Raw genomic sequence first — 9,956 nt, 5'->3', positions numbered from 1 at the left:
AGGGATGATAAAATGACAGCAACTGAATGAACAAATGGATGTGTAGCATGATGCTCCAGCATGCATTAAACATTTACTGAGCACCAACTATATGCAAGACTCAAAACAAGTCCTTGTCTTCAGGAAGCTTGCAGTGAAATGGAAGAAGAAGGGTTTGTTCTTGTTTTTTTTTTTTTAATTTAAATTTTATTTTATTTATTTTGAGAGAGAGAGAGAGAGAGCGAGAGAGCACAAGTGCGTGAGGGGGAAAGGGACAGAGAGAGAGAGGGAGAGAGAGAATCCCAAGCAATCTCTAAGATGTCAGCATGAAGCCCAACTCAAGAACCATGATATCACAACCTGAGCCAAAATCAAAGTCTGATGCTTAACCAATTGAGCCATTCAGGACCCCCAAATATGGATTCGTCTTAAATTTGAAGTGCTGTCAGTGAAACAAATAGGTATTGAGGTAGAAAATTATGGGGCAAGAAGATTTATGGGGCAGAAGTCTTACCTGGGAGTAGCATTTAAATTGAGACTTGAAGAATGAGCTTATTATAAGCAGGGCTGGGGGAAAAGTAACTCTCCAGAGGAAAGAGCATGTGCAGAGGCCCCAAGTAGGGGGAAAGCTGGCATGTCCCAGAACCAGAAAGGAGGCTAGTGTGGTTGGAGTGTGGTGAGTGGGGGGGAGAGAGTGGGGGCTGCTGCTCAAGAGCCAGACCTGGGCCAGACAGGCACCTGGAATCAATTATAAGAAAATCTTATAATCTAGGGGCACCTGGCTGGCTCAGTTGGTGGAATGTGGGACTCTTGATCTTGGGGTTGTGAGTTCGAGCCCCACGTTGGGTGTAGAGATTACTTAAAAATAAAATCTTTCGGTTGCCTAGGTGGCTCAGTTGGTTGGGTGTTCGACTTTGGCTCAGGTCATGATCTCACAGTTTGTGAGTTCGAGCCCTATGTTGGGCTCTGTGCTGACAGCTTGTGGAGCCTGGAGGCTGCTTAAGATTCTGTGTCTCCCTCTCTCTCTGCTCCTTCCCCACTTGTGCTCTGTCTCTCTGTCTAAAAAATAAACATTAAAAAATTAAAAAAATAAACTTTTTTAAAAATTTGTTTCAAGTTTTTGTTTAAGTAATCTCTATACTCAATGTGGGGCTTGAACTCATGACCCCAAGGTCAAGAGTCACAGGCTGTCCAAACTCAGCCACCCAGGCACCCCAAAAATAAACTCTTTAAAGGAAAAAAAGAAAAGGGAAGTCACATGATCTTGGCATCACCAAAGGACAGACATTGAAGGTTAAGGTAAGGCATTTGGGTTTTGTTTGTTTGTTTGTTTGTTTTGAGATCAAAAGGGAACTACTGATGAGTTTTAGACAGGGAAGTGACCTGCCCCAGTCTATATAAAAATTAGCCATGTACAGGTTGGGCACTGGGTGAAGCAAGATGTCAATATCATCTTGTTCCTGCAATAGGAAAAGTGGAGTCAGGATGAGTTCAGGCCAGGTTCAGAGGCAGCCCAACAAATGATACTCAGCCAGTGGCCAGCAAGCTTTCTCAGCAAGCTTTACTTGCAGGTAAATCTGAAGTCAAAGTCAGTTGGTAGCTGAAGTAAGTCCTAAGAATTGGGACTGGCACCTATGAATTTGGACAAATGTTTATGGACAGAGTTGATTTCCTTAGGCCTCCTTTGGAGGCCTGGGACCCACCCTCTGTCCACTGACCCTAAAAATTATTTTTTTTTTAGTGTTTGTTTATTTTTGAGAGAGAGAGAGAGAGAGAGAGAGAATGAGCAGGAGAGAGGCAGAAAGAGAGGGAGACACAGTCTTGGAAGCAGGCTCCAGGCTCCGAGCTGTCGGCACAGAGCCCGGATGCGGGGCTGGAACTCATGAGCTGTGAGATCAAGACCTGAGCTGAAGTCGGACGCCCAACTGACTGAGCCACCCAGGCACCCGTACTGACTCTAAAAATTAAATGACCTGTGCAACCATGAGAGTCAGCTTCCAAAGAATGAGAGGGCTTTGCCCTGGCTGTTTTTTATTTTTATTTTTTTTTATAAATTTTTTTTCAACATTTATTTATTTATTTTTGGGACAGAGAGAGACAGAGCATGAACGGGGGAGGGGCAGAGAGAGAGGGAGACACAGAATCGGAAACAGGCTCCAGGCTCTGAGCCATCAGCCCAGAGCCCGACGCGGGGCTCGAACTCACGGACCGCGAGATCGTGACCTGGCTGAAGTCGGACGCTTAACCGACTGCGCCACCCAGGCGCCCCTTTATTTTATTTTTAAAAAATTAATTAATTAAATTAACTTTAATTAATTTATTATATATAGAGAGAGAGTATACATGCATGAGCAGGGGAGGGGGCAGAGGGAGAGACAGAGAGACAGAGAGAGGGAGAGAGAGAATCCCAAGCAGGCTCCACACTCAGTTTGGAGTCTGACACAGAGCTGGACACTGGCTTGATCTCACAAACCTGGGATCAAGGCATGATGCTCAACCGACTGAGCCACCCAGCTGCCCCTACCTTGGCTGTTCTTAAAGCAAAGCCTGGAAAACATCTTTTAATACTTTCGTTGGTATATTCTGTGATTGGGGCAATTTTTTTAGGGGTGTTAAAAGCCCATTCTTGGTTATTTGGGTTTCCAAAAAAACCCCAAAACTCCAAAACTTGTGAACTCCAGGAGTTCTTCAATTCATGACAAGGGAGGGAGATAATTTTGTGTTGGAGGCATAGAGATTTATCTCCACCACATGCAGTATGTCTAAATATAGTATATACTGACTGTATTTTCTTTTGGGAGTTTTATGGTTTCAGTTCTTACTTTTAGGTCTTTAATCCATTTTAAGTTTATTTGTATGTATGGTAAAAGAAAGTGGTCCAATTTCATTCTTTTGCATGTAGCTTCCAGTTTTCCCAGCACCATTTATTGAAGATACTATCTTTTCCCCATTGTATATTCTTGCCTCCTTTGTCCTAGATTGACTATGTAAGCATGGGTTTATTTCTAGGCTATTATGTTTTATTGATCTATGTGTCTATTTTTGTGCCAGTACCATATTGTTTTGATCACTATAGTTAAAATCTGCAATTGTGATACCTCTAGCTTTGTTGTTCTTTCTTAAGATATCTTGGGCTATTCAGGGTCTTTTGAGGTTCCGTACAAATTTTAGGATTATTTGTTCTAGTTCTGTGAAAAATGCCATCAATATTTCTATAGGGATTGCAATGAATCTATAGATTACTTTGGGTAAAACAGACATTTTAACAATATAAAATCTTCCAATCCATGAACATAATATATCTTTCTCTTTATTTGTGTCACCTTCAATTTCTTTTATCAATGTCTTATAGTTTTCAGAGTATAAGTCTTTCTCTTCCTTGGTTACATTCACCCCTAGGTACTTCATTTTTTTTTTAATGTTTATTTATTTATTTTTAGAGAAAGAGAGGAGGGGAGGGGCAGAGAGAGAGGGAGAGAGAGAATCCCGAGCAGGCTCCATACTGTCAGTGAGGAACCTGACATGGGGCTCAATCCACAAACTGAGATCATGACCTGCGCCAAAATCAAGAGTTGGATGCTTAACCAACTGAGCCACCCAGGCACCCTGGTACCTTACTTTTTTTTGATGCAACTGTAAGTGGGATTGTTTTCTTAATTTCTCTTTCTGCGATTTCATTATTAGTGTATAAAAATAAAACAGATTTCTATATGTTGATTTTGTGTCATGCAACTTTACTGAATTCATTTATTAGTTCTAATAGTTTTTTTGTTGGAGTCTTTAGGGCTTTCTGTATTTAATATCATGTTATCTGCAAATAGTGACAGTTTTATTTCTTCTTTACCAATTCGGATGTCTTTTGTTTCTTTTTCTTGTCTGATTGCTGTGAGTAGAGTTTTCAACTATGTTGAATAAAAAAGGTGAGAGTGGGCATTATTGTCCTGTTTCTGATCTTAGAGGAAAAAGTTTCAGATTTTCACTATTGGCTATGATGTTAGCTGTGACCTTGTCATAAATGACCTTCATTATGTGGAGGTACATTTTTTCTATACCCAGCTGAACAGACCAATTACCAGGAAGGAGATTAAATCAGCAATCAAAAACCTCCCAGCCAAAAAAATCTAGTACCAGATGAATTCTGGTGAATTCTATCAAACTTTTAAAGAGGAATTAAGTCCTTTTCAGACTCTTCCAAAAAAGTGAAAAAGGAAACACTACCAAACTTATTTTACAAAGCCAGTATGATCCTGATATCAAAGCCACTACAAGGACACTACAAGAAAAAAAAATTACAGGCCACTATGTCTGATGAACATATTTGCAAAAATCCTCAAAAAAAGTTAGCAAACCGGGGTGCCTGGGTGGCTCATCTGCTTAAGGGTCCAACTTCAGCTCAGGTCATGATCTCACGGTTCGTGGGTTTGAGCCCTGCATCAGACTCTGTGCTGATGGTGTGGAGCTTGCTTGGGATTCTCTGTCTCCCTCTCTCTCTCTGCCCCTGTCTCACTCTCTCTCTCTCTCAAAAAATAGATAAGTAAGCTTAAAAAGTTAGCAAACCAAATTTAGCAGTACATTAAAAGGATCAGACACTGTGCTCAAATGGGATTTATTCCAGGGGTCCAAAATGGTTCAACATCTGCAAATCCGTAAATGTGATATACCACATTAACCAACTATAGTATAAAAATTGTTTGATCATCTCAATAGATGGAGGAAAAAAAAGCATTTGACAAAATTCAGCATCCTTAAATGATAAAAAAATATGCATGCCTTTTATTTCTTCTTCTTAACTAATTGCATTGGCTAGGATCCTCCAGTATAGTGTTGAATAAAAGTTGTAAAAGCCTTGTTCTTAATCTTAGGAAGAAAGTATTTAGTCTTTCACCATTTAGTATGATGTTTACTGTAGGTTTTTCATAAATACCCTTTATCAGATTGAGGAAATTCTCTTCTAGTTTGTTAGGAGTCTTACAAAAAATCATGCCTGAGTGTTGAATTTTGTCAAATGTTTTTTCTGTATATAATGAGATGATTATGTGGTTTTTTCCCCTTTTATTGTGTTAATATTGTAAATTATACGACTGATTTTTGGATGTTGAGCCAATCTTATATTTGCAGGATAACCTTCATTTGGATAAAGATGTATTGTCTTTTTGATATATTATTGGAAATAATCTGCCAAAGTTTTGTTAAAGGTTTTTTCATTTATATTCCTGAGGGATATTTGTAATTTTCTTTTCTTAAACATCTTTGTCTGATTTTGGTATCAAACCAAATTGTTTTTTGTTGTTGTTGTTTTGTTATTTTACACAGAGAAAGAGAGCATTAGCGGAGGAGAGGGACAGAGTAAGAGAGAGAGAAAATCCTAAGCAGGCTCCATGCTCAGCCCAGAGCCAGACACAGGGCTGGAACCCATGACTCTGGGATCATGATCTGAGCCAAAATCAAGAGTCAGATGCTCAACTGTCTGAGCCACCCAGGCGCCCCCCAAAATCAGTTTGATGCCAAATGAAGGTAAAGCTGACTTCATAAGTTAATTTGGGTAGTGTTTATTCCTCTTCTGTTCTCTGCAAAAGTTTGTGTAGCATTGGTATTATAATTAGTAGACTTAACCAGTGAAGCCCTCTGGGCCTGAACTTTCCTTTGTTTTTTTTTGGGGGGGGGGGCAGGTTTAAATTTCAAATGCAATTTCTTTAAAAGATATAGGACTATTAAGTTATCTATTTTATATTGTTTGAGCTTTGGTAGTTTGTGCCATTTTGTGTCATTTTATTTAAGTTGTCGTATAAGTTGGCATAGAGTTTTTCATAATGTTCCTTTATTACCATTTAATGCCTGTAGAATCCATAGAGGGGTCTACTCTCTTGTTATTTTCTTATTGATAATTTGTGTCTTCTCTTTTTTCCTATATTCTCCTTGCTTCAAGTCCAACATAGTTTCTTTTCCACCAGTTCCCCTAAATATCTCTGAATTGAGACTCATTTGGTCTCACTGGCCTGATTTTAGTAATGTAGCCATCCCTGAGCTGATAACCATGGCCATGCTCTGATTGGTTGGGGATGAAGTCAGCATCATCTTGGCTACATGGGCTGAGAATGGGAAGGGCCTTTCCTGAAAAAAGTCAGGGTCCTTTAACTTTAAGAATGAGGAATGGGGGCGCCTGGGTGGCGCAGTCGGTTAAGCGTCCGACTTCAGCCAGGTCACGATCTCGCGGTCTGTGAGTTCGAGCCCCGCGTCAGGCTCTGGGCTGATGGCTCAGAGCCTGGAGCCTGTTTCCGATTCTGTGTCTCCCTCTCTCTCTGCCCCTCCCCCGTTCATGCTCTGTCTCTCTCTGTCCCCAAAATAAATAAACGTTGAAAAAAAAAAAAATGAGGAATGGATGCCAGGCAGGTAGAAAGTACATATGACCATGTCATAATTTATGGTTTTTTATTCTGAAGAAGTCTAAAATTTTATATAACCAAATTCATAAATTTATCTTTATGTTTCTTTCAGGAAAAAAACTCCCTAAATATCTTTTTTTTTTTTTTTTTTAAGTAAGCTTCATGCCCAGAGTGGAGACCAGTATAGGGCTTGAACTCACAACCATGAGATCAAGACCTGAGCTGAGATCAAGAGTTGGATGCTTAACTGACTGAGCCACCCAGAAGGTTTCAAGGTTTAATTCATTTTGAATTTGTTGCAGTTTAAGATATAAGGTGAGGATTTAACTTAACTTTTTCTTCAAGATACTAGATGATCTCTTATACCTTCATTTATTCAACACATTCCTTCAGTAAAACATAATACCTGGTACTTAACATGGTGCTTTTTCCATACTAAGCCCTGTGCTAAGCATTCTAACATATTTTAATGCATTAGTGTTTATAAGGGTTCTATGAGGTAGATACTATTATTATTATCTCTATATATTACTGAGATACAAAGAAGTATTGCTTACTGAAACTTCAATGGCTAATAGATATCTGACATCTGAACCTAGGTGGTTGACTTCCGGTATCTTTTGGTAGGCTTCCAATCTCTTTGCTATACTGCCTCTCAAAATGATTGATGTCCACAGCATGCCTTGTAGTTACTGGCTTTGCAGCTAGTAGACTTCCATAGTACCCATGCCTATTTTTGTTCCCACCAGTTGGCTTGTACTAAGAATCAGCTGTTTGTTCACAAATCTCAATTTGATAATTGGACTTGTTATTATAATTACATATTTTAGCTAAATAAAGATAAAACAATGAAACATGAGCATAACAACAAAGTTATCTATGAAAACCAAGTTGATTCCTTTCAACAGATTCCATAAAGCCAGATAATGAAAAAATTTGGTTGACTGAGGTGTGGGCAAGAACTGTGAAGGTTGGCAAACAAACAAAAAGCAAAAACTCTACAATTCTGCTCTCAGTTTCCCAAGCACCTATGAAATTTTTGTATTACTGAAACAAATCCTGAAAATTAGAGGATACCCAATGAACGTGGTTTAAACAAAAGAGATTACAACAATCACCACACTCATTCTCATAAAAAAGGATATTTATAGATTAGTGAATACATATTTGTTTATAGTTTTAATTTCAACTAAGTGCTTAAAATGTGTATCACCTTGAAAATTTTTTAAAATATTTATTTATTTTTGAGAGAGAGAGCCCACATGTGAGCGGAGGAAGGACAGAGAGAGGAGACAGACAATTGGAAGCAGGCTCCACGTTAACAGAAGAGAACCCTATCTGGGGCTCAAACTCACAGAACTGTAAGATCATGACCTGAACCAAAGTCAGATACTTAACCACTTAACTGAGCCACCCAGGCACCACAGGTGTATATCATTTTTAAATTGTTCTTCTGCTTTAACTTCTCCCTTGCCCCCAGATAAACCACCAAGTTAGTCCTAGTCCTAATCTCTCTGAAAGGAACTTTTCTACCTGGATAGCCAATAGTCTTGGCATCATTTATTGATTTGAACTTCTTTGCTCTACTGACTAGAAAATGTACTTAATCATCTACTAGATCCTTATGTATACTGCATTATCTTTCCAGATTATCTATCCAGCTCCATAGTTCTATTTCTCAGTTCTTGACTTACTGTTTTAATACCTGATACTTCCTTTAGCTTAATATTAATTGGATATTCCACCTCATTAATATTTCCATATATGTCTTACTTCTGAAGTTTATTATTAATATATTCTTGTTGAGGATCTTTATCAATTGTGAAAATTCTAGTGAAGAAGGTATTCTATCCTTCGTTATAACGTAAAAATGAGGCAAGATTAACAAACTCGGATACAGCATGGCATCAGAAGCATGAACACCTACCAGCATAGTAGTGGTATACTGAGTTTTCAATACCCTCTGAGAAGATTGCATGACTCAATAATATATGTAAGAAACCACTGTAGATTAAAGCACATGTTAAAAATTGTCAGGAATGAGACAGTTCATGGAGATCATGACAGAACTGCATTTGTTAGAGGTTCAGGCAAGGAACAAATTTTCCCCATTCAGGCCCAGCTTATCTTTATGAGAGGAGCTTGCTTAATTGCTTGCTAAACACCTGCTTCACTTGTTTATTCCTGAGGGTGTAGATGAAGGGATTGAGCATCGGGGTCACCACAGTATTGAGCAAGGCCACCACCTTGTTCCTGTCCTCCCCCTCATTTCCCTTGCCTGACCGGATGTACATGAAGATGCAGCTGCCATAGAAGAGAGACACAACAATGATGTGGGAGGAGCAGGTTGAGAAGGCTTTCTGCCTCTCCTTGGCCGAGGGGATGCGCAGGATGGTGTGGAGGATGTGACCGTAGCAGGTGGCCGTCACGGACAGAGTGCCCAGCAAACTGAGGTTGGCCGCAATAAAACTCAGAAGCTCTATCAGACTTGTGTCTGCACATATGAGTTCCAGGAGTGGAAAGTTGTCACAAAAGAAATGGTTAATGACGTTGGGGCCACAAAATGGCTGCTGAAGTATGATGGAACTTGGAAAGACAATGAGAAGGAATCCTGCCATCCATGAACAAAGAACCAGCTGTATACAGACCCTTCTGCTCATGATGGTTGCATAACGCAAGGGGTTACATATGGCCACATACCTGTCAAAGGACATCACTGCCAGAAGGAAGAACTCTGTGGTGCCCAGGAAGAAATAGAGGAAAAACTGGAGAAAGCATCCTGGGAGAGAGATGGTCTTGTATCCAGTCAGGATGTTGGTCAGCATCTTGGGGAAGATGACCGAGGTGAACCAGATCTCCAGGACAGCAAAGTTGCGGAGGAAGTAGTACATGGGGGTGTGGAGGCGCCTGTCCACGAGGGTGATGCCCACGATGAGGAGATTCCCCAGCAGAGTGAGGAGGTAGGTCAGGAGCAGCCCCAGGAAGATGAGCATCTGCAACTCACAGGCATCTGAGAGTCCCAGCAGGACAAACTCGGTGACAGAGGTGTGGTTCCGCATGGCTGCTCTGACCTCTGCTGAGGGTGGCCAATCAGAGGTGTGCAGCATCAAGAGGAGGGATGCTCTGGCGACCCAAGGACACTTGGAACTGAAAGGAAAGAGGGATTCAGAGCTGAAGGAGTCCTTTAATTCTTTGATCTCTGAGTCCCTTTGTCTCCCTCCTCAGGCTGGTTGTCCAGATCTCATGGAGTTAGCATCAAGTCACACATACTTTGACCTAACGTAAATCAATTTTGGGGGAGTCCTTGGGAAAAGTTTTCCCATTTCTCTGTTTCTATTAGGAAACTCCGTATTAAACTCCTTTCATTCTTTTCTCATATTCATCCCACCGCTACAGGGGGTCTCTCAAGTGTATTAAAATGTATGCCACTGTAAATCCTGTACCCGATGTATCACAGACCTTGATAGAAAGCATTGGTGGAATACTTACCCTATAGCTTGTTACAGAAGGCATTGAAGTTAGAGATGGTGGTTGCACCTGAGCTCCATCATTCACCAACAAGTCTGGGACCGTTATCTACCTAACCAAAACTGT

At 40.3% G+C, this 9,956-nt stretch overlaps 1 protein-coding gene across 1 annotated transcript; it reads right to left on the bottom strand.

Annotated features, from left to right (window-relative positions):
* Nucleotides 1–8,414: 8,414 nt before the first annotated feature.
* On the bottom strand, nt 8,415–9,580 carry OR6J1 (olfactory receptor family 6 subfamily J member 1). Its single transcript, XM_040476439.1, has one exon. It carries the CDS (start codon nt 9,467–9,469, stop codon nt 8,492–8,494), a length of 978 nt encoding a protein of 325 aa, XP_040332373.1. The 5' UTR covers nt 9,470–9,580; the 3' UTR covers nt 8,415–8,491.
* Nucleotides 9,581–9,956: the final 376 nt, after the last annotated feature.

The sequence above is a fragment of the Herpailurus yagouaroundi genome, unplaced genomic scaffold (genome assembly GCF_014898765.1).
Source record: "Herpailurus yagouaroundi ecotype Mexico unplaced genomic scaffold, PumYag 141, whole genome shotgun sequence".
NCBI classification, from domain to species: domain Eukaryota; kingdom Metazoa; phylum Chordata; class Mammalia; order Carnivora; family Felidae; genus Herpailurus; species Herpailurus yagouaroundi.
This window is presented reverse-complemented; position numbering and strand designations above follow the sequence as displayed.

Bases quoted from the DNA above. Each gene is read 5' to 3' on its own strand.
- OR6J1 (XM_040476439.1), bottom strand. From the start codon at position 9,469: ATGCTGCACACCTCTGATTGGCCACCCTCAGCAGAGGTCAGAGCAGCC.